The sequence below is a fragment of the Microsporum canis genome, genomic scaffold (assembly GCF_000151145.1).
Source record: "Microsporum canis CBS 113480 supercont1.7 genomic scaffold, whole genome shotgun sequence".
Lineage (NCBI taxonomy): Eukaryota > Fungi > Ascomycota > Eurotiomycetes > Onygenales > Arthrodermataceae > Microsporum > Microsporum canis.
Genome location: NW_003299163.1, coordinates 779,400 through 802,868, shown reverse-complemented (window position 1 = coordinate 802,868; position 23,469 = coordinate 779,400). Strand labels below are relative to the sequence as shown.

At 48.1% G+C, this 23,469-nt stretch overlaps 8 protein-coding genes across 8 annotated transcripts; 4 read left to right on the top strand and 4 right to left on the bottom strand.

The window, feature by feature from the left end:
- Positions 1 to 13: 13 nt before the first annotated feature.
- MCYG_07478 (uncharacterized protein) lies at positions 14 to 1,096 on the bottom strand (the record flags this gene model as incomplete). The annotated part of the gene is made up of 1 exon (XM_002843649.1): positions 14 to 1,096. One exon carries the CDS (start codon positions 1,094 to 1,096, stop codon positions 14 to 16), a length of 1,083 nt encoding a protein of 360 aa, XP_002843695.1.
- A 1,029-nt stretch (positions 1,097 to 2,125) lies between these two features.
- MCYG_07477 (uncharacterized protein) lies at positions 2,126 to 2,518 on the bottom strand (the record flags this gene model as incomplete). The annotated part of the gene is made up of 1 exon (XM_002843648.1): positions 2,126 to 2,518. One exon carries the CDS (start codon positions 2,516 to 2,518, stop codon positions 2,126 to 2,128), a length of 393 nt encoding a protein of 130 aa, XP_002843694.1.
- Positions 2,519 to 3,100: 582 nt separating this feature from the next.
- Positions 3,101 to 4,297, bottom strand: MCYG_07476 (uncharacterized protein; the record flags this gene model as incomplete). The annotated part of the gene is made up of 1 exon (XM_002843647.1): positions 3,101 to 4,297. The coding sequence occupies one exon, from the start codon at positions 4,295 to 4,297 to the stop codon at positions 3,101 to 3,103; it is 1,197 nt and encodes a 398-aa protein (XP_002843693.1).
- Positions 4,298 to 5,153: 856 nt separating this feature from the next.
- Positions 5,154 to 6,662, top strand: MCYG_07475 (uncharacterized protein; the record flags this gene model as incomplete). Its single annotated transcript, XM_002843646.1, has 1 exon — positions 5,154 to 6,662. One exon carries the CDS (start codon positions 5,154 to 5,156, stop codon positions 6,660 to 6,662), a length of 1,509 nt encoding a protein of 502 aa, XP_002843692.1.
- A 996-nt stretch (positions 6,663 to 7,658) lies between these two features.
- On the top strand, positions 7,659 to 9,116 carry MCYG_07474 (conserved hypothetical protein; the record flags this gene model as incomplete). Its single annotated transcript, XM_002843645.1, has 4 exons — positions 7,659 to 7,782; positions 7,839 to 7,932; positions 8,001 to 8,537; positions 8,618 to 9,116. 4 exons carry the CDS (start codon positions 7,659 to 7,661, stop codon positions 9,114 to 9,116), a joined length of 1,254 nt encoding a protein of 417 aa, XP_002843691.1.
- Positions 9,117 to 9,486: 370 nt separating this feature from the next.
- Positions 9,487 to 11,355, top strand: MCYG_07473 (translation initiation factor eIF3; the record flags this gene model as incomplete). The annotated part of the gene is made up of 2 exons (XM_002843644.1): positions 9,487 to 9,700; positions 9,779 to 11,355. The coding sequence occupies 2 exons, from the start codon at positions 9,487 to 9,489 to the stop codon at positions 11,353 to 11,355; spliced, it is 1,791 nt and encodes a 596-aa protein (XP_002843690.1).
- A 719-nt stretch (positions 11,356 to 12,074) lies between these two features.
- On the bottom strand, positions 12,075 to 18,270 carry MCYG_07472 (serine/threonine-protein kinase ppk18; the record flags this gene model as incomplete). Its single annotated transcript, XM_002843643.1, has 2 exons — positions 12,075 to 17,624; positions 17,701 to 18,270. The coding sequence occupies 2 exons, from the start codon at positions 18,268 to 18,270 to the stop codon at positions 12,075 to 12,077; spliced, it is 6,120 nt and encodes a 2,039-aa protein (XP_002843689.1).
- Positions 18,271 to 21,922: 3,652 nt separating this feature from the next.
- On the top strand, positions 21,923 to 23,274 carry MCYG_07471 (sterol-4-alpha-carboxylate 3-dehydrogenase; the record flags this gene model as incomplete). The annotated part of the gene is made up of 2 exons (XM_002843642.1): positions 21,923 to 22,542; positions 22,612 to 23,274. 2 exons carry the CDS (start codon positions 21,949 to 21,951, stop codon positions 23,272 to 23,274), a joined length of 1,257 nt encoding a protein of 418 aa, XP_002843688.1.
- Positions 23,275 to 23,469: the final 195 nt, after the last annotated feature.

Sequence of the window (23,469 nt, the reverse complement as noted above, 5' to 3'; positions counted from 1 at the left end):
CAATTCTCATTTCTTACATCCTAATAACGGCCTTCTCACCCGCATCCCGCCACTCTACGCCCTCCAATCGCCCTACCGCCCTATCACTGGCCAGGTATAAAACAAGGTACACCGCCCCTACCACCTCCCCCCACGTACAAACACGTACATCAACATATCCACCATCTGCATCTGCACGATCTGCACAACACCACACTCCCCACCCCGCCTTCCCCAGGCTAACGTACTCACGTAAATACCCCCAGAACTGCCTGAACCGCTGCATGCCCCATGCTTCGTGGCCGGGTGCAGATCCAGGTCCGGTGATAGGGATATGTAGAAACCAGTATCCTCGCTCGCACGGCCGCAGACGTCTGGACTGATAGGCCGGTGCGTACCGTTTGCATAACTTGGAATGGCAGGCTAGCATGCGAAGAGCGGGTGTGAGATGTGTTTCGAAGCGTGCGGTTGATGAGGGGTTTGGATGAGGTGGGTGAATTTCCATCGGTAGGCGGAGCGTTTCTTCTTCCTCCTCTTCTGCTTCTGCATCCGTATTTGCATCTGTATTTGCATCCGCGTCTGGATCTAGGGAACGGAAAGAGGATTCCTCACAAGATGACGAAAGAGAGATGTAAATTGGTTTTATGGGCGAGGCGTCTGGGCTTTGGTTCCGTTCGATTTCCCATGTTAGTGGTGGAGTGGGCGTGGGCGTAGGCGTGGGCGTATCAGTTCGATCCGACTCCGCCTGCGAATCAGGAACAGTACTAGGTGGTGTGCATGCCTCTGAGGATCCATCAACTTCGTCTTCAATCACACCTGAGTCTGAGCTTGTCTGGTGTCCGCGGCCATATGCCTCTGCACTTGAAGGCCAAGAGCTCGTGAACGATCCGAATCCGAACGTGGTGTCTGCATCCTCCTGTCTGGCCGAAGAGGGTGGTGGAATATTGACAGCGATACCCCCCTCATAAGATTCCTCTGGAACAACGCCGATTCGAGTCACGGGCTCAAAGGCAAGACATGCTGAGGCATGGGAGCGGTAAGTCGTGTCATCTCTTACGGTTCCGGGTGCGGATATGTGCACTAGGACCTCAATCTTTGAAAGTTGTGGCTGTGACATCAAGGAGTAAGGGAGGAGAGGGTATGCTGCTGGCTGTTTGGAGGACCAGCGCGCATCTTGTGAGGAACTCCAGGGTGTTGATTCCCAATGTGTTGTATACCAACACTTACCCTCTCGTGTGGTTGATTTTCTGTTGTATTTTTAACCTCAAGTGCCAAGATCGCGTCTATTGGTAAGTATTGCTGAGTCAGCACAGTTTTTGAGATTGTTTTTTCGGACGCGCGCTTGAGGCGCTAAAGTTTGACCGCGCGTATACAATTTTCGTCTTGTCAACTCCAATGACTCGATGTTGCGCAGTTTTCATAGGAGGCCGATTGAATAGTTCCTGGGGCGGCAGCATCTATTCCTCTTCGTCGAACCACTATTTGTCTTCGGCGGCTCTTAGGCATATATCTATGCCTAGTATATGTATATTTTGGGCTCAATGTTGGGTAGCCCAAAGGGTTCACCTCTCTGTGATATTGTCTCCTGGCCTGACTTTCTTGCTTCTTGCCAGGATGGGGGTTTGTCTCACGGTAACGTCGTTGTTTGGCTTGGCGGAATACCACTGCAGCCATGAGATCGAAGTCTTTTGGGCTTTTGATTCAGTCGACTTTCTAGGGAATGGTATGATGCTCGATCAAGACACTATGAGGATAGTGCTATGAGCTTATGGAGGAAGATACCAGAAGAAACATAGCCTGTGTCGTGGATCATCGAGAGATTCCATGGCTTCATTTCTCTCGGGGTTTGAAGATGGAAGAGTCGGATCCATGGCCAATCTATTGGACAATACTGGCTATCAATGCAGGATGTGTTCAGTGCATGATTGGATTGCTTATGCGCTGGGTTCTCTGATCTGTGCGTATATACCTTGGTGGCGTCGGGCGCTTGTGGTAATGTTCAGATCGTCAGTTTGTTGAGTTCATCTTGGTTTCACCTTTCGGCTACTCGTCACCGGCACTGCGTAAAAGTGTGAACTCGTCGCCGGTGTGGTTAGGCCCTGCCCTGACCTAACCAACCTTGACCGGATGAGATCCAATCAAGGATTTAAGAGGGTCCACTCGAGGTACCGGTGCCCCCAACACCGGTAGAGCGGCCGCCCTCCTCACATCCCCAACTCTCAGCCCATGCTGCCCTCGCCTGGGCCTCCACCTCAAAATCCCTCCTCTTCCTCTCCAAGGCCCTCTCCCTCTCCTCCAGAGCCCACTCTCTCTCCCCTAAGGCCCTCTCTTTCTCATCCGCCGCCAACTCTCTCACCCCCACCCTCCCTTCCCTGTCTCCCGCCCACCCCTCCCTTTCTTCCACCTGCCGCCGCCTCTCCTCCAATCGCCAATGCTTTTTTTGTCCCTGGTAGGTATACCAGGCTATGCCTGTGGCCACGCCCGCACAGATGCAAAGGCCGGTGGTGGAGGCGGCCTGCCAAACTAGGACTCCAGCCATCGGGAGGTAAGTAAATCTTTTCGAAAAAGAAAAAGAAAATCTCTTGCCGTTAGATATTAGAATGCTGGAGTGTTGGATTCGCCGGATGTTGGATTCCAAACAAGAAGACATTGAAACTGAAGAAAATAACGACGTTGTCCACTATACCCCTCCTTCCATATTCGGTTAGGAAAGCGCGTAGGGAAATAACCGCGTCTAGGGAAGTGACAACTACGTGACGCGGTTGCCTTTTCAGGTAACCTGGAGCTCCCTATCAAAGATCCTTAAGGGAGCTTATATTTTATCCAGTACATGGATAAAATAATGCTCTTTGGAATAAGGTCAACTTTAAGAATAACTATCAACGTCGGTAAGGGCAAGTAGAAGGACAGGTCTAAGGGCCAACAACCATGGAGAGCAGTATCCTTAGGCAACCTATCTGGAGAAGCGCTACTTTGACTATTATGTTACATTGCTAAGATAACGTAGATGACACGAAATGCACATGAATTAGAAAAGAGAATGCGCCATTGTAGATTCTAAATAAACTTGACAAATATAAGTCCGTAGCGAGCAAAATAATGGAGACCAAGAGACTTTGACTCAGCCACTCATTTCCCAAGCCTCTTTAGATACTGTTAACCCTTCGGGGTGGGTTAACGTTAATGTATAGGGCTGTCCGTACTCCCTATGTATCCGCTCAGGGACAAGCCCGCTTGCGAATAACCAAACTTTTACACCAAATCTTGCTATCCGGGTAGATAGGTTTGTAGGTAGAATGGCTGGCTTAAATACATAACCACCCGCTAAAAATGGCGGCCAATATCCAAGATGATCTATGCCGCTGAGTGGCACAAGGGAGTCGCGCCTGGGATTAGGACTAGGCACCCAATAGGCCCGAAACCAGTCCTCAGTCACTCTAAGATAGTCCTCCAACTTCGGGTGTTTAAAGCCAAAAGTTTGCTTAAGCCAAGTCGGCTCTAGTGGGGAATAGAGCCTGCCGAGTGATCGAGTGACATTGAGCGCGTACCATTCTTCGCCGTTATTACCGTGAGTATGAGCCGGTAATAGTTCCATAGTCACTCGCGTTTTGCAGTCAAAACAGTCCTTATGTTCATGTATAGGTTTTGTTGGTTTTCTAGGCTTGGGACCGGTCTGTGACATATACAAAATCGGGATCCCAATATCTCTCTCCCGCAAATGCGTGCATAATGGCCTGTCAAGCAGCTCACATAGCTTAGTAAATCCAAGGAAATCCATGACGGCTTCTCTAGGAAATAAACGAAGCCTGACCTCTATCATGACCTCGGGCGAAGAGTACAGCCGTGTAAACCAGTTGCGTTGACGCCTTTCCTTTGCCTGCTTCAGTAATGCCATCTCAATATCGGCAAAACTCAAGTCGGGGAAAAGGCTAAGCTTCAGACACGGATTAGTTACCAGGCAGTGACGTTCTGTAGGCCGTTTTTCCAGCTCTTGCAGTGAGAAGGCTGCGGAGGAAGGGTGTATCACTAGGCATCCACTACAGCAATGCCTGCCTATTTCACCGCTGTCCTCGAGCATACATAGCCCTTTATACCGTGCTTCCTTGCTTGACAAAACGGATTTCAGGGTATCAGAGTAAAAGAATCGGGCGCCGGCGAAACCTAGAGCAATAGCATCGTCCTCGCTCTCCAGGTATTGATATATAATATCGAGTAACTCTGAAGGTAGTCCGTAGATTCGGCTGTTGGCTATATTATGCCTATAACCGCGATGGCTACGATGACGACGTAACAAACGCCAGTCAGATATTAGAGGCATAACGAGTAAGATATCTGGAAATGTCTTGAATACTTAAATTAAATGTGGCAGATCAAAATCAGCGGCATTGTTAGTGCAGAAGCCTTCGAATAACGGTTCTCGAGGTTATTTTATCGTTTCGGGAGTCGAGGATCAACTATTTGATTGACTGTTACTCGGAACACGGTTGTCTTGACGTCACTAACATCACGTAATATTTTTGTGATTATCTAATCCATTTCTACCTGAGAATTTAACATCGGCACGTGCTCGTCGGCTAAGCTTATTCTGTCGAGCTTAGTAATAGAACGTTAAATCGCCAAGAAGAGCCATCTATGGATGAGTAGGATGACTAAGCAAGACGCATCGCGGTTTATAGCTGCTCCTTCATTAATTTGGTCGCAGAAAAATACAGAAACTCGTGGAGATGTCGCGGAAGAAGAGCATGAGTTCGCTTCATGGAGTGCGGAGGCTGGTTCAGTTTATTCGTTAATAGACAAGTCTCTTCACTGTGACTATGGCCTGCTCCGCCGTCCTACTTGCCAAAAAGGGAAATATCATACCTAGGAAATACCTGGAGATACCTGGAGAGGCTGCTTTTCCAACCTTCGGATCGCTCCGGCATACTTGTCGTGAGATCCGTGGTGTCGAGTATTACCTACCATGGAACGCCTACAAGTCTAAATAGCGTGCTATATAAGGCCTTCCTCGCAGGTGCGAGGGACTTTCCAAAATATATTCACAGCTTCAAAAAGATATCCAGGTTATTAGCCGTTTAGACATATATATATCTACCATTTGATAAAGAACGCATAGTATAACCAACACGGGTATTATTATATCTATCTGCGTACCTTATATACAATCCTATCTTCATATGGACTACTTTTCTTCCCTTCCCGCAGAGCTGCGGTCCATGATCGCAGAGATGTGCGATAAGCCATCCTGTCTATCCCTTGCATCGGTCTCCACATACTTTCGAGAGCCGGCTCAACGCTCGCTCTACCACGAGATAGACCAGGTGCTCAAGCGCCCCGAAGGAATAAGGACTATGGAATACCCTGGACAACGACAAACTCCATGGATCGAGTTGCTCCTACGCACGATGCTTGAGCGGCCAGGGCTGTCTAGATATGTTAGAAAGGTCCGTTGGACACTCCACCCGGAGCGATACCATGCTCTGCATTCCCGGATAAAACTCAAGCAGAACATGGGAAAGGGTATTAAAGCAAAGGTAGATCCCAACCTTGTCGAAATGGGCATAAAGATCAAGAAAAGGAACCTATTTTTCGCTCATGAATGGGATTGGGAGAGCACATGGGATGCCGCTCTCTTCGAAGGAAATATCGATGCCATGATGGCTCTGGTGCTAGCTCAATTCGACCTACTTGTATCATTGGAGCTGGCACCGGATTTCTTATATCGGTCCCGCTTTCTGGGTCTGATGTTCAGGTGCATGACCTCATCAATGCCAGAACACAGCCATTTCCGGCACCTACGGCATGTGGCATTCTGTGAAAGGGAAAATGGGCGTATGGCGGAAAAACCGGATCCCAGCATCGATGAAAATATCTCGATTCTTCGTACTCGGAGGATTGAAACACTAGAATTGACATTACATGATTACCATCTGAGAGTGATGGTGCACGATCTCCTAACCACGCACCCGTACCTGACGACCCTTCGTCTCCTGTTCTGCAACCTGGGGACGTATCCAGTGGGGCGTATTTTGGACTTTACACCAGCCATCAAGGTGCTTCACTGCGGTATTCAGCGTGACAGCACGAGCTTCGATCCGTTCTCTGCCCTCGACTTTGCGGCCTTCACTTCAGATCTCGGAAGGGTTGCTGGCACTCTGGAAGAGCTTACCATCCATCTTATATGGAGGCACTTGGACATACCTTTATATATGTATTACTTATCACCATTTGCCGGTAAACCTTTGAGACCACTTCAGTTTCTCCACAACCTCTTGCATTTGGAGGTCCCCGCGGGTCTTCTGATAGGTAAACGCCCGTGGCACGGTATCTTGCTCCCCCACATGCTTCCGCCAAATCTGCAGTCACTGGTCCTGATAGATACATACATCCCGTATCACTGCCATATAGAAAGTGGCGGCTCGCGGGATTCTATCAACCAAGTAATTGCCTATCTAGACGGACGATCTCGATATACCCCCTGCCTACAGAAAGTGACACTGAAAACTATGGTCCCGATCGTCCTTCCTAGCAAGAACGGCCAAGACTACGGGCGGGTATATGTCAGCAACAGGCAGATAGCTGATCTTACGCGGGTTGTGGAAGCCAGCGGTGTCACTGTGGATATCCTTTTAGTGACTTCTCTGTCTGAGAGCGACATATTATGGCAACGCACAATAGTGGCTTAAGCTCTGGGCTGAGGGTGGTAGCGCTTTAGTATACGGAGTATTGTTTTAGCTGAATCCTTCCCTCAATACGCTGCCTAGCGTTTATTTACTCCGATAGCAAGATGACTTCCTCTTTATTCCTTCAATATATGTGTCTGCCTTGTTCCTCCGCAACAAGCAATATTTTTCATGTCTTCATTTTATTCTTCAGCCACGGAGGCGAAGCAGAATCTCGGAGAATAATACCGCTGACTAATGTAATACACTAGAATAAGCTAATAGAATGAGTTAAATACGCTATATTACTGTATTTATAATACATAAATTACCCACCCTTGCTTTGCCGGCCAAATAAATAGCAGAAAAGTACGAGAACGGAAAACAAAATCAGGCCATAATAAAGAGAGGCAGATGCATCCAAGAGAGAGAATTGCTGAAGCTCGCAGTTCACCTGTTTCAAGAGGTTGGTATACGCTGTTTTGAGTCTTGATTCACCCTGTCATCCTCCCGTGTGATCGACAGCTAGCGTTCAAGCGCCAGCGTCAGCCAACGGCCTCGTTACTGATATTAGCTACCCCAGACGTCTTTACTATCACTGCGAGAGGAAGCAAAGGCCACGGCAACCCGTCAATTCGTCCATATTTAAACTACTACTGGCTTTGAAGATGGCTTCAGGCGCACCGCAGCCCAAGTCTGACGCTAAAAATGGGCTTAGTGGTATCGAACCAGGTATGTCAGCTCTCAATCTCTCATGTTGCATTATAATTTTCCCTAGAGATATTTCACTTCAGCCGTACTTGAACACTCCGGATGGACAAGTTTGATAGCTTTGCGCCAATGTACTTTTTTGCGTCCTGGTCAATAATCATACCCCCCCTGTTCACTGAGAGGAACATGTCCGGAAAATAGAAACTTACGGTTCGACGCACTTGTTTCCGCCGATGACTGGCCAGCTCAGGGTATATCTATGGACTGGAAACTCATCTTCTAGTTACTATTCCTGAGTTGAACCCGGTCATGGGTGGAAACTATCCTGCGTCCATCAACTTAGGGCCTCCTCCAACTGTCCCGAAGAAAAACCCGTCGTTGGTGAACATGTCATTTCTCAAGAACTTCAATGATCCGTTGAAGAAGGTAACTGGTACGTGCAGTCATTTTCTGCTAATTATACTGAGCTCCGCCTGACTTCTATGTAAGATGAACAACGGCAACAGCCAAAACGGCGTGGTCCTAAGCCGGACAGCAAACCCGCACAAACCAGAAGACAAGAATTGAACAGACAGGCGCAAAGGTAAACTACTGGAACATTAAAGCTCAGATACCATCTCTTCTGATGAAAGTTTGCTGATCCATGCAAAGGACGCATCGTGAGCGCAAGGAACAATACATCCGAGCGCTAGAGGTTGAGATATCTCGCCTCAGAGAAGGATATGCCAGCGATATTGAAGGAGCAAACATGTCCATCATGCAACAGAGACAGAATCTAGAGGAGTTGAAAGAGGAAAACCGAGTTCTAAAGGAGGTCCTTGCATGTCATGGCATCAACGTCGAGGCTGAATTAGAAAGACGCAAAATTGCGATCCAGAATACCCCGCAAGAAAGCAGTTACGGTGGTAGCACGACAATCCAGACTGCTCCTGATATGGGTAGCATGAACTACTTGGGCACTCCGGAAACCTCCATATCTGCGGGTAGAAGCCCTGGAACTACAACATCGGAGACCGTACAACAACCCACTGCTGGATCAAGCAACCCGTACTTCGAATCAGCTGCTCCTCAGCCAGGTGTGAGCTATCAGCTATCATCCAATGGTTTTGGTGGCGAAAGTGCCTTGGTCAGTAGTACCCCCGGCGTTTTCGATGTTGACCCGCAACTTGGGATAGATTTTGTCCTTCAGTGAGTGGCTAGATATTAAACTGCCGAATGAGTGCATCTTTTTCTTACCCCTGACTTTCTAACCTCTGCCATGTATACAGCCTTGAAAAGCCATGCAATTGGCACATGGAATTTCTTTGCCGCCGAGCGCACGACGATGAAAACCAAGAGGCGGTCTCTGGGCATATGCTGATGGCAACATGCCCAACTCCGTCAGTGATAGCGAACACTGAGCGAGGCCAGACCTATACGACAAAGACCTACGACCTCCCGCCCGTAAACCTGAACACTCTTCTTAATCTTAGCAAACAACTCGTAACCGATGATGAGATTACCCCGATAATGGCACTGCAACTTCTTCGAAGCCACGAGGCATACCCATATCTGACCAGAGAAGATGTAACCAACATGATGGACGATCTTGCAGCGAAGGTCCGCTGCTATGGATTCGGCGCCGTCCTGGAGAACTTTGAAGTAATGGACTCCCTGAACAGTGTGTTGACCAGCAAGATGGACTACGCATTTGCTAGCCCTGATGGCAGCTCATCGCTCATCTCGCCACCCATCCAGAGCGCAGAGGTACTGGATATGTACTCGTGATTCTTCCCAGCGGAATTTTTTTTTTTTATCCTTCGTTTGGTTCTCATACTGCCCCTGATATATTCTCAAATCTATCGGTCACTAATGAAAAGGGGAAGTACACCTGCTCTTATCCCACTGTTTCGGCAAATCTATCAACTACCGGCTACTTAATACTATCAAATGAATATCTTTATGTTTCCATGACCAGCAATCACCTTCTATCAAATAACAACCTGCTTTTATATGATTACATAATACACCCTGGCGAGCCAAGATTTCAACCCACATGAAAACTAAAAGAGAAAAATAAAAAAAAATTAAAGCCATCAACGAGAAAGACATCGAAGACACTTCAGAGAAGCCAACTTGCTCGACGGCAGAGATAAAGATGCCTCCGATGTCGATTCTGGACCTTGTGTCCGCTCTTCCCGCTGACGATACCTGGGGTCCCGCTGTCACGACGGAAAAGACACTCGATGGCGTCCCCTACGCACCCTACTCCAAGGGCGATAAGTTAGGCCGCATGGCTGACTGGAGTTCAGAGGGCAAAGATGGCCGTGATGGAAGAGGCGGGCGACAGGCATATAACCGTAACTACAGAGGTATGCCTTTTTCTCAGAGGAGAAGACGTTATTTTGCTTTTAAGGGGGCACAATTTAACTGACGGGTTTGATACACAGATCAACAAGTATACGGCGCTGGAACTGGCAGCTTGTTTGCAGTCCAGGTCGCGGAAGATGAATCGAGCTTCTCTGTTGTCGATAACACTCGAACCTCTGTCAAGTCTCGTGGCTTTGGCCGAGGAGGCGGTACCATTTTCCGTGGCCGTGGACGAGGTGGTCCTCAGCGAGGAAGGGGAGGTTTCCAGAGAGTGGGAGGTGGACGGGGTGGTCAGGGTGGAGACAGATATTTCGACAGCCGTGGTGGACGAGGAGGCCGTGGCGGTGGCCGACGATTTGGATGGAAGGATTATGACAAGCCACAGCGAAACCGAGACAGCTCTATCGCCATTCGACCGGAGTGGACCGTGTTGGAGGAGATTGATTTCAACCGCCTCGCTAAGCTCAACCTCGAAACCCCTGAAGGCCAGGATATTGATAGCTACGGTTTCCTTCACTACTATGACCGATCCTACGATAAAGCTCCTGTTAAGGGTGCCGAGAAGAAACTGCAGTCTCTAGACCGTGCTGCATACAATGTCACCACATCTGCCGACCCCGTTATTCAGGAATTGGCCGAAAAGACAGATGCTACCGTCTTCGCCACTGCTGACATTCTGTCAATGCTCATGTGCGCTCCTCGCAGTGTTTATTCGTGGGATATCATTATCGTCAAGCAGGGTGATAAGATCTATTTCGACAAGCGCGACAACGCCTCTATTGACTTGGTTACTGTCAACGAGAATGCCACCGATGCACCCCTCGAGGTTTCTGAAGCTCAGTCTGGCACGAAGCACGACCCCATTAATACCCCTGGTGCCCTTGCTCTTGAAGCCACCATCATCAACCACAACTTCACCCTCCAGACCGTCGTAGAGTCAGACACTGCCAAGGTCGAGTATCCTAACAGCAACCCGTTCTACAACCCCTCCGACGAGACCGAGCCACTCGCCTCAAAGGCATACAAATACCGACGTTTCGATCTCTCAGTTGGTGGAGAAGAAGAGCCCGTTCACATGGTTGTACGAAGTGAAGTCGATGCTGTGATCAAGAACGTCAGCGGTGATGACCAGCTTGTTACCCTACGCGCTCTCAACGAATTTGACCACAGGGCACCTGGAGCCGGTGGTGCACTTGACTGGCGCAACAAGCTCTCCTCCCAGCGTGGTGCTGTGGTTGCTACTGAGATGAAGAATAACAACTGCAAGCTTGCCCGATGGACCACTCAAGCCCTTCTCGCCAAGACCGATATCCTCAAACTCGGCTTCATTGCCAGAGCTAACCCTCGTTCTGCCGCATCCCACATTATCCTTGGTGTTATGGGCTACAAACCCCGTGAGTTCGCTGGACAGATGAACTTGAACATCAACAATGGATGGGGTATTGTGCGCACTATCGTTGATCTCATTCGAAGCCGCGACGAGGAAGAAAACGAAGATGGGAATGAGAATGAGGAGAGCATCAAGAAATACATTCTTGTCAAGGACCCTAACAAGCCTGTTCTCCGACTTTACAGTGTTCCATCCTCAACATTTGAAGAGGATGAGGATATGGACAGACAGGGAAGGGATGCAAAGATTGATGAGGACGATGAGTAAATTCGATCTCTTCTTGGATCGTCTCGTATCGTCTTGTCCTTAAAATGTTATGAATTTCCTTTTCTTCCATTTTATTATTTAACGATCAAGAAGCTACTCTGCTTAATGCCAATTTATTTACCGACTAGAATTATTTATTATTCTGCAAAGTCAAATGAGATAATGAAGTATCCAGAAGGATTGGGCTGATATTAGACGATATGAGCGATGCAAACCAAGGGAATATAGAAACCAGATTTCCGACAACGACCATAAAGTGCGACAGATGGATGACTAGTTCCATAAAATACAATTAATGTATTTATTTCTGTGTCTGACTATTGTGTCCCCTTCCCTTCGAATAACTAGCAGCCTTTCCGTCCATCCTACAAAAATAGGATCATATGGATGGACGAGAAAATTATCCTGTAACTCCTTCGCTTGGGACAGACTAAAGTGATATAGACATAGAGTGGTAAGGAATCGAAAAAAAACCACATAGAAAGTGCTCGGTAATAGAAAAGTGGGAGAGTCGAGATGGACAAGAAGTAGGGACAGGTCAAGTATGATGTAAAGGTAAGTGGTATTTACAGTAAAAATCAAAGGAGAGGAAAAGGCATAAAACAAGAAAGGAAGATGGTTAAAGATCGCTTCAAATTCCATTAGCGCATTACTCCGGAAGAGGACTGAAAGGAAAGGAAATAAAGGATAGGACGAGTTGTGTGAAAACAGGTATGCAGCTATCGTCGCATCCAGCCTAGGACGCGGTCCCTAGTATGGGACTTTGTTTGATCTGATGCTCGTGGAGTTGGCTCTTCAGGGGTACTTTCGGTTTGCTCGTCACCAAGATAACTAGCACTAATGTGCGGTTTAGGAGTGATGTCGTTGTTATCCGGGCCATCGTTTTCCCTGCTCAAGACGAAACTTCGGTGCTCTGGCGTTATTGTCCTGGTGCACGGGGATATGAGAGGCGGAGTTATTCTACCCCCTTCGGTTGTGGGATGGGCGGAGAGAGCTGGCTGCAAGCTAAAAGTCTGCCGCTCTTTTAAAAGTCGTTGACTGAGTCTGCCAGCGGTGGGATTGTCCAGTGCGGTGCTTGAAGAAGAGGTTTCTTCTGTTTCAGGATCCTCTGCGAGAACCCCTAGAGTGTCTTCATTTAAATGCAAGCGGTCCATGGTGCTTTCGATAGAGGCCGAAGGGACAACAGTGGACGCTGTATCTGAAGAAGCCGTCTGGGTATCGGATTCCACCTCTCGTTCTTTCATATAATCCTCGCCAACACTCACGACACTCCCACGACTATTTGTCCTCATCATTTCTGTACCGAGTTTCGAACCTGATCGCCGAGTTCTTCCAGTCGTAAACTGCGGGCTCTTACGCACTTGTGTATTCCCCAGTTCCTCATCTTCGTCATCTCCAGATTCAGCACCCTCATAACGTTTCTTTTCTAGAGACTCACGCTTTGCTCGAATGCATTCAACAGAACTGCGCTTTCGTGGAGTGGAGATGCCTGGCATCGAGAATGCGGCAGGTGCAGAGGTTGCATGGATAAGGTTTGGAGGAGTGGATGATTGGTATTCCGCCACAATAGGTCGAGAAATAGCTGAACAATCTTCTGTAATACCAAGACCCCCCCCTCTATTACGTTCCCAACCCTCGATGGGTCGATGACCAACGATGACTGGGATATCGTCAGATCTCGGTGATTCAAACTCTCCAATTAAGCTGTTACTGTCAATAGAGTCTTCGCGGCTGGAACCTCTATACGAACCCGTAGGTATAGTAACAAAGCCAGAAGATCCGGAGCTAGGGCTGTCCTCAATAGCACCCGACTTCTGCCGTAATATTGAATAGGAAGCAGGGTTGGACATCATAGGAGTTTCATCCTTTGGCGGAGGTTTCCATTGGCAAAACTTGCAGAGAATCTCTGTTAGCTTTTGAAGGGTTGGAGGCTTCTCTATAAGGGAATCGAAGTGATGAGTTTCCGGAAGATCTTTCAAATACCCAGTTACGGCGATGATAGGGGTGTGAGTATTGACACTTCTAGTCTCGCGAATCATGCGAGCAACATCAGCTCCATTGATTTGGGGCAATTTGAACTCTGTCATGATGATATCAAACTGTACTTCACTCAAAGCATATCTCATCGCCTCCGAACCATTGATTGCGGTAATGGTTCGACACCTCAACTTTTCAAACAGTGTCTCCATAACCAATCTGGAAACAGGATGGTCTTCACAAATCAATATATCGAGTGGTCGGAAGAATGGGCCTTCCACCAAATTGATCTGTGATAATCGTCGCGAGCTCTGTCTCCGTCTTTGGACTTTTAGCAAGGCTTTAGCCCGAGGATCTTCGTTATCAGAGGAAGATGGAGAAATATCCCAAAGTTGACTCTTACGCTTGCAATGGCCAGGAACAAATGGCTCCTTTGCTGGTGTCAAATCACTATCTTGCGAACCAATAGTGTGGGACCTCGATCGAGAGGTTGGGACACTGCTTTGACGATGTAGAGAAGGTGTGTCAGATGATATCGAAGTTTTCATACTCTTTATCGGTGATGATGCTGTGGATGTTGATATCTTTAGATTGGTTGAAAGCCGAGGGGGCTCGATGCCACCACTTGTAGGTGCAGAGCCAGATGAAGGCGGTGAGAATGTTGATGATCCGGATGTTTTCCGTCTCTCGTGGTGACTAGCAGTGCTAAATTGAACGAGAAGTGGTGACCCAGGCTGAGAAGGTCTGCTAGGAGAAGATGAATTAGGAAGACTTGAACTTGATGGAGATGCCGGTCGATTGCTAGCTTTGTTGTGAGACATTGTTCTCTTCAATGGCATTGGTAGAAGTGGGCTGCCTTCGAGGGACGGCCCAGATGGTGTTGCAGGGCTATTGTTGGGGACTGCCCGCTGCTGAGCCTGCATTGCATCATGTCGTAACTTCTGAATAACATCTTTATTTGCCTTCTCAAGGATGGGAAGATTCTTGAAGTTAAAGCTCCCAAAGTCATCTGCCAACGCAGGTTCACTAAGCCGGCGACTCCGAGTATCTCGAACATGGGGTGGGATATGTAGAGGCATCAGGCCGCGTTTCAAAGAATTGACCTGTGTTTTCACCTTATAAAGTGCATCATGCGGCCGATCGGGGTAATCTCCACTAGAACTAGGGGACGAGAGCTGGCCTTCAAACTCCTCGTTGAAAGATTGCAGGGTTGCTCCGCGTGAGTCAAAGTACTCGGTATCCTCCGGATTCTCTGGCGCAGGAACAAACTGAGCTTCGTCCTCTAATAGCGTATCCCAGTTGATATCGGAGAACCATGGGTGCGCACGAACTTCAGCGCCGCCGTTGGCATATTTCTCATCGATGTTTGACCCAAGGCGTTCATGAGGATTTATGGTAATCAACTTCTCCATAATATCCTTGGCTTCAGGTGAAACCATTTCATCAGCCTCATCAGGCCAGTTAATCCTCCGATGCAGAATGTTTTGAAATACTTCGTCAGGTGTTGAGGCATTGAACGGCGGATATCCGTAGAGAAACTCAAAAAGTATACACCCTAAAGACCACCAGTCGCTCATCTCATCCTGACCAACACCGTTAATGGTTTCGGGAGCAAGGTAATCTGGTGTACCAACAAAACACCTATTGTGATCCTGTGGGTCAAACAAGGCCATTGGGGGAGGGAGCATTGGCTGTTGAGAACTTTCGAACTGCGACGGGATAGAGGGTGTAGCGTAGCTAGATGAGGATTGAACAGGGAACAAATGGGGTGAATCGCTTCCTTCACTGATAATCTCCTCATCTATCGTAGATTTCGACTGTTGGAGCGAAGGGTGACCGGATGGTGTCAAAGGATTGGAACCTGTAGTGTCACTAACTGCGCAATTCCTCATCAACTGGCTAAGAGTATCACTACTTCCACTGTCACTACGGTAGCCGGATGCCCGCCTCGAGTGTTCACGGCTTAAGGAAGGCTCTTTGCTTAAGCTGAAGTACGACGGCTGCGTTAACACGGGCTCCGGAACGATCAATGGAGTATTGTGGGGTGAGTCAGTAGCAGGGAAATCGAATGAAGCTGAACGTGAGGACGTAATTGAAACGTCGGGTCGAGTGAATGGACCATGTTTCAGCAAGTCCGGTGCAGAATCGTTTGGGCTCTTCTGAATGCGCTTCTGTCGACCAACCAGTCCCATTCGTGAAAGGCCAAAGTCAGTGAGTTTCAAGTGGCCCCTCTGGTCGATTAAAAGGTTATCCGGTTTGAGGTCTCGATGAACAATACCGCGACTATGTAGATGTTCAACGCCAAGGACGACTTCTGCAATGTACTTTTTCGCCCAATCTTCAGATAGTCCGCCTAGAACTTTCACCAATGAAGCGCAGTCACCTCCATTCAAGTATTCCATAACAAGGTAGAGATAGTCCTTGCTAGAGAATGTCCAATAGAGTTTTGCAACAAAGTCGCTTTCTCCTTGCCACATCATGATTGCGCGCTCTGCCTTGACATTTGTGACTTGATTCTTAGCTACCATGTCAGCTTTCTTCAAGACTTTGATAGCAAAGTATTCTGCAGTAGACTTCTTCTTAGAAAGATAAACGCTTCCGAAGGCTCCTTTGCTTATTGGCTTGATGATTTCAAAGTCTTTGATAGACGGGGTAACTGCAGGGGGTGGCGGGTGACTGGCAGAGGTCATATGCGGAGATATTGGAGCTTTGCCTACATCGGGTGAAGTAGCTGATGACTGCCGTCGGTGATGGTGGCGGTGTTGATGAGCAGAGTAGAATTGTGGGTGGCCATGAGCCGCCAACTCAGTTGATGTTAGGTGCGGAGACGTAGATGGCGATGGCAAGTTCTCACTCCCAACGGGAAATCGTGGCTTGGACAGCCGTAAAGGAGAGTGTGGGGGATTGCGAGCAGGGGATTCCCTACGTGGGGATGCAACGCCAGGCAATATAAGGCTGCGGCGATTTTTGTCCTTTGCGCTGGCAGTTCGGCTTGGCCCCCGCTCGGAGAGAGGAGACTGTGTTCTCCGCTCCGACAAGACGGATGAGAGAATGCTGCTGTCACTGTCTGCCGCGTCACTTTCTCTCTCTGCAAGTAGAGATCCGCGTTTTGAGTGTGGTGGGTTGACGAAGCTGCCCAAGCTCTTGAGTGAACGTGGTGTTGGGCATTCCATCGGGCTGCTTGACCGCGTAGAGATCGGAATAGGAGTAGCCGGGGTTCGCTCAATAGCACGTCGAAGCCCTCGATCACCAGATAAGGACCGAGAAGTGCTTCCAACAGACATTGCGGACATAGAGGATGTCCTCTCTAGGGAAATGACTTGCGGTATACTACTAGTTTCCTGGTCCTCTGTTGCGGTTTCAATATCAGAGGAAGAGCTTGAATCTTCAAGGTTCCCAGAAGAAATACGCTCAGCCTTCGCCATGGCAGCAGAGATACATTCTTCTACTATGACGGTAAACTCGATTCGAATACGCTCAGCGTACTCAACGATCCGTCTGTGTCTGAAGACGGCATCGACCTTTGCACGGGCAACCTCCTCAGTGTCAGCAGATAAGGCTGCCAGGCCTTTCTCCTGCTCTAGTGTGTGATTGCTAGGTGACTGCCACTGAAGGACCTGAGATATCCGCGACTCTGACTGGGGGGACTGTGTCCTGACTTCGTCCCCGATTTCCGTTCGGGATTCCTTAAGAGCTGGCGTGCTGATCTCCAAGGCAGTGTCACAGAGATCTAAGATCAACTCCACAATACGGGCTAATGGACGTCTAACAGCAAATGAGCGCCCACGAGAGTGTCCTAGTCCAGATGTAGACGGGTCGCGAGAACGAGGGGGTGTGCCTGAGGATGAGGAGGATCCTGAGGCCAAACCAGGACTGGAAGTTGCTGGAGAAGGGCCAATCTGCAGACCCTTATATTCTGCCTGTGGGCCTGCAAACGGGCTATTGTCTCGGCTCTTCCGCGCTTCAAGGGCATCGAGGACTCTGACGATGCTATGGCGGTGTTCGTTTAAATTGTCCTGCGCCATTTGAACGTCCATTTCGGCCCTATGTTCTTGCAGACAAAGTTCCGAGTGTTTTTCGAACCACCAGGGCGTGATCTGCCTCTCGCAGATCCTGCAGAGGACGGGCATTGGGGGTGGGTGGTGAGCAGGATCACTGACCCCGACTTCAGCTAGAACGGTGAGATAGTTGGCGAGGACTTCTGCTCCGACTCCGAGAGATTCAACGAGCAGTGGGGGAAGACCGATTGTCACCTCCCGGGGTTCAGTAGATGGCCGAAGCATCCACATAGTCTGTGGTAAAAAAAAAAAAAAGGTCAGCCTTTTATAATAAATATATGCAGAGTGGTTTTTTCCTTGAATAACTCACATGGCTACCGCCACCAGACGTTCGATCATAGACCATTATCCCCTGCCCTTCCATACTCAGGATATTATCGTCTTCCTGCTCGATGGTTCCCCGTGGTGCTTCCGCCTCCTCTGCATCTGTGGCGGAGACTTCCCCCTCTTCTTCCGGTAACCTCCTATCTTGCCAGAAAACAGATAAAGGACCCAGGCGAATATCAAATCTCACAATCTGACTTTTGGAGTCATCCTCCTTCATAGACTGCACTGCATCTTTAAAGATTGTCTTATTGTCCAAAGCAATATCATGAATAAACTGTCCTTCGACCTCCTGGGCTGTGGTACCAATAACCTCGCACCATGAAGGGCTAACCCATTTTATTCTGCCGTCCAAATCCAAATCCACGATCACATTGAGTGTATGTTCCGCAGCTTCTTTTAAATCTTCACGTTCCTCCCTGATATCCTCGCTGAGAGTTCGTTCCATTGGGGCGGGAGCGGCAACATTTCGAGCCTCCTCCCTAAGAGCGGTAACGGCGGGAGGCTCAAGGTATCGTGGCGCATCTGAGCGCTCTCGCCCATCATATGACGACATGATGAGAGCTTGGAAGGGTTGTATGTCACAGAGACGAGTTGGTTCTTATTAAAGGAAGCGAGATAAGCCGGTATCAAGCAGGTTCACAAAGTGGTATATCAAAGTCGAATTAACGAAGGGGTCCGTCTGCCGGGCAGAACGGTGCCCGGACCAGCTGATAGCTCGACCAGTCACCATGAACAACACATTGCTCCAAAGATAACGTCGTTTATTCTTCCGGAAGAAGCGGGCGGAAGGTTGTGAGAGAGAAATCGTGGTTCAACTTGCGAGCTATTGGAGGTGAGACTCGAGAGATCTCAAATATGTATATATATATACCCTTCGAGAGTATATCGTAGGTGCACCAGCCCTGCTAATTGAGCCACTTCATAATTCACAGCACAACTCGGGGCCCTATGACGGTCCTCTAGGCCCAACAGGAAGCCGTACTGCGTATGATCCTCCGGCGTTGCCGTTCGAAAGTTGTTGCTCGCTTTTCCGTCCGCTTAACTGGGGTTCGGTTGACTTTGATGGTTCGACACAGATCTTTCGGCGATTGGGAGGCAGGTAAGGGCTTAGCCAGTGAGTCCGGACATGCTACGAGCGTAGGAGCAGCATCGCAGAGGCCAGAACCAGACACCTGTCGCTTTGTCGACTTGACGAAGAGGAAGAGGAGTTGAAAAAGCTACAAGGGAAAGACGTGAATATTATTATTATTATGGGCGGCGAAAGAAGTTTACTATCTGGGAAAAAAGAAAGTTACTATGGGCGTGCGGTATTATAATACAGGTATGTATACAGGATGACTCAGCAATTCAAGCCGTTTTATTGGCTGTGCGGACGTCTACGGTCCAAGATTGTACGTAAAGAGGGGGTCACCGTATTGTAACGTCTGGTATTGATCTTCACTTTAAGCACTTTTTGATATATAAAAAGAAAAACACGAAGCACGAGAGCATGACGGGAAGTAGAGAGGAAGAGGAGGAAGGGGATGAAGGGTGTGAAAGAGAGAGAGAGAGAGAGATGACAGTCGGACATTTCATCTTCGGCTTGCAACTATGTACGAGCCAGAGCCATGAAACACGAGCACTTTGGACAGGCCACCAAGCCCATCGTCCATGACGCCACTACCTTGTCGATATCTGTGTGAATTATACGGGCATCACAAGGCCTAGTAAGGCCCTTTCTCAGGGTCATTTTTGTGTGCAATCTTACTACCTCGAAAGCTCAGGTTAATTAAAACATAGCCTGTCGTGTTGGTGCCGATTCCTGTGGCTGCTGCATCGACCACGTCAACTCCCATTCGATCATGAGAAGAGTTGAGTTTTTCCTACCTTAGTATTGTATTTGCCTGTCCCTTGCGCCTTGTATAGCACATGGGCTGACTCTTTTCATGAAACGTCGAGAGAAAAGATCCTTCAGCCCAGCGGGAAGTGCAAAAATATATGATAGGTCTGCCACCCCCAGACACTTTCATGAATATTATTACCTGCATACATGGGGCCACAGGATGATTGAAAAGAAAAAAAATATGTGAGGCGCTAGTTATGTAGGCACCATTAACGGGCGACGCGTGATCCAAGTTCTTCCCTTCTTCCCGCCCAGCGCCGAGTCGTGGACCTCCTTTGGCATGGTATCACTCTTGGAAAGTGAACACGATGGGCTGTTGTCTAGGCAGAACTTCGTTCTCATCCTTGACCCCTGGCTTGGACCTTGATCTCTGATATCATAAACAGGCGCCATACACAGGGTGCGTAAATATGGTGCGCACGCGGGAAGATTATATCGATGCAGGAGGTCATCAAAAATCCGCCGCTGACCCCATAAAACGAATCTAGAACAAGTAGAACCCTGTACGGAGTGCTCGATGATGGTGACTGACTTCAACATCGTATGCCACACTTAGAGCAGCATATATATACCGCTTGACAGGAAACGCCGATGAAAAAAGGCTCCAGCGTGAGCAATAGGCATATATTCGCTTTGCTCACCTTTTTCAATATATATCCCAAACCGGAGTCATCTCATCTGTACGGAGTATCTCAACCCCATTCCTTGTGCACGAGACAAAAGATAGGCCCGCGCAATATCATGTACATGAATACCCCCTCAAAACGCCTAATTCTCGTACAATCAAGGCTAGAGGCACTCTTGCATGCAACCGACTGCAGCTTGAAGCATATCCCCCATGAACACTCCCTACCTACACCCTTTCTTGACCTATTTTTTGCTGTCTCTGTATGCAGGCCAAGTTGCCGACCAGTAACCGAACATACTTGGACGACGCATCACGAGGGATGTCATGACAGCAACTTGCCCGTTGCCGACACAACAATTATATTCGTACCAACTCCGCACCTGTCTAGACCATGGATCTCCCAAACCCAATTCCCCAGACCTGTGGAAGGTTAGGGAAAGGTTAGCTGGTCCATTCATGCTTTGGATGAACTGGAATTGCCACCTTCAATCGCTTAAGTTGACCCGTCAGGTATGAGAAGCTGATTTAGGGTTACCCAAGCCGTAGTCCAATATATTTTAGAGATGCCCAGGTTTGTATTCGGGCCCATCTCTCTAGTCGGATTACGGCGCAACTACTATTCCTTCAGGCAATATTGGCTGATGTTCCGTGTGGACAAGCTCTGATCCGTGGATGCAACTTGGCATGGCAAGTCTGTCGTACTATGTAAGATCTACTAAGAAATTGTCCGAGTGCGTATAATGCATATATGCCCTCCGTGAAACATGATACTAGCCTGTAACGGCGATAGCGTATTCTGGCTTACTTTTACTTTGGTCTGTCTCTGCCATTAAATTTCTGCGACACAACAGAGGAAGCTTCTCGATAGAAGAATGCGTTACCATCTCTTATATCCCAAGCCGGCGGGCCCTCAGTTCCAATTTTCTGGTTGATGGTGTCCTTGGTATGCAGTGGCGTGGTGAACACGGTTGCCCACCCAACAGGGGTTTACCAGCCGGTACTTTACCTACATTGCCTAGGAGACCGAATATCGTGTTGACAGAATCAGGATATCTTGTAACGGTCCTTCGAGAAATATTATCCTGCAGAGTGTTTGCATAAGGTGTGGTGAGACGTTGGTTTGCATTATCTGCAGATGCATATCGTGCCATTTCCAGCTAGATACAGGAATTTCCATTGCTATGTGGAAGCTGAAGATGATTATCCAGCAGTGTGTCCACGAAATAATTATGGAGTTGTCCCACCAGATTTTCCAAATGGGTCCACTGAAATTCACACGTGATTCGGAGTTAAATCCTATACCAGGATTTCCATATCACGTGATGCATGAATCGATCAAATACAAGATTGAGGCGATACTATTAGACTCCTATGTAGGTACGTTTGGAGGGTATAACCCCTCCATGAACTACTTAGGAGTAACTAGAACAGATTTAACTAAAATTTATGCTGTGATGCAGGATGTGACATCACCCAAATTTGGTTGAACAAGGAACGAAATAAAGTGATTACGTAATTAAAATTGTACCCCCGCTAATCCCGATCGAGGGTCAAGCTTTAGCATCGTTTAGGGGGAAAAGACGTTCAAATTTGATGCAACTCGAACAACATCACGATCCTCATTGCAGCCTCTACACGGAGAAACAGAATTATCTTCCAAATACTAGGGTCGACTTATAACCGTTTCCTTGAGGCAATTATCGTCCCAAGACTCAGCTCAAATGGCTCAATCCCGAGTCATCGAGCTAGGCAATGTCCTGGTCGTTGGCGGATGCGGTTTTGTAGGCGCCCACGTCGTTGACCAACTGCTCAACTTCCCATCCGAAGACTCCCTACCTGATCACCCATTTTCTAAAATCACCGACGCAAATGGCAACCCCGATCCCCGGTTTGCACACCCTCGCCTACGCGACCGATACCCGTCATATAAAAACACCAAAGTGTCTGTTCTTGATCTCCGGACAGTACATAACCGATTTCCCGGAGCGGAGTACTATGATGCAGATATTCTGAATACGGAGCAATTACTGGAAGTGTTCAAAATTGTGAAACCCGATGTCATCATTGATACTGTGTCTCCACCGCCGCTGGAGGGAGAGAGAGAGATGCTGTATAATGTGAATGTGAATGGTACAAAGAACTTGATGGAGGTTGCAGGTGGTGCCAAAGGGGATTGGGGTGGCCAATGCAAAGCTTTCATTTATACAAGCTCATCATCAGTGGTTCATGACACTCAGGGAGACTTGATAAATGTTGATGAGAGATGGCCCAAGATCGTCGGCAAACTCCAGCAGGAATATTACACTGAAACAAAGGTTTGTCTTTCCCACTTTATTCAGTATCTCTTCCGCAACTGTCATTTTTGTACTAATGACTATTATTAGGCGATTGCGGAGGATATTGTATTGAAATATAATGGTGTTTCTCCCTCCGGCATGCTGACGGTCGCCATCCGACCTGCTGGTATCCACGGTGAACGTGACACCACTCTTACAAAAAAACTAGTTGAACACGGCTCCAAAGCATCTCCTCTTGTCTTATCATTCCAACTCGGTGACAACGACAATTTGTTTGACTTCACCTACGTAGGTAACATTGCCTATGCACACATGCTGGCCGCTGAACTCCTACTTGCCACAAAGAAACGTATTGAGGCAAAATCAACTCCTCCACTTGATTACGAGCGTGTCGATGGTGAGGCGTTCAATATCACTAATGACAGCCCTGTGTACTTCTGGGACATGGCCCGTTCCATCTGGGCATTGATGGATCGCTATGTTGAGCCTAGTCAGGCCTGGGTGCTGCCTGAGGGGGCGCTTACTGTCATTGGAGGTATACTTGAAACGGTGTTTGGGTTGTTTGGAAAGAAACCACGGCTTACACGCCGAGAAGTTCGATACTCCTGCATGACAAGATACTTTTCATGTGACAAAGCAAAAAGAAGGCTAGGTTATGTCCCTTATATCCCACTCGATGAGGGCGTCGCAAGATCTGTTGGGTTTGTGTTAGAACAGAATAAGAATATTGAGGCAAAGAAGCAGCTTTAGGGCGTATATAAGGGGCTAAGGTGACAGGCTGCCGGATAGCATATGATGTTCCAAAAGATTCCATATATCTGGATTATTAATAATATTTCCTTCTATTGTACATTATATATGACATTTTTGGCTATAATCGAAAATATCAATTTTAAGAAACAATGAAATTGACTAAGAGCGCTGTATTGGGTTGACTCCAGGCTC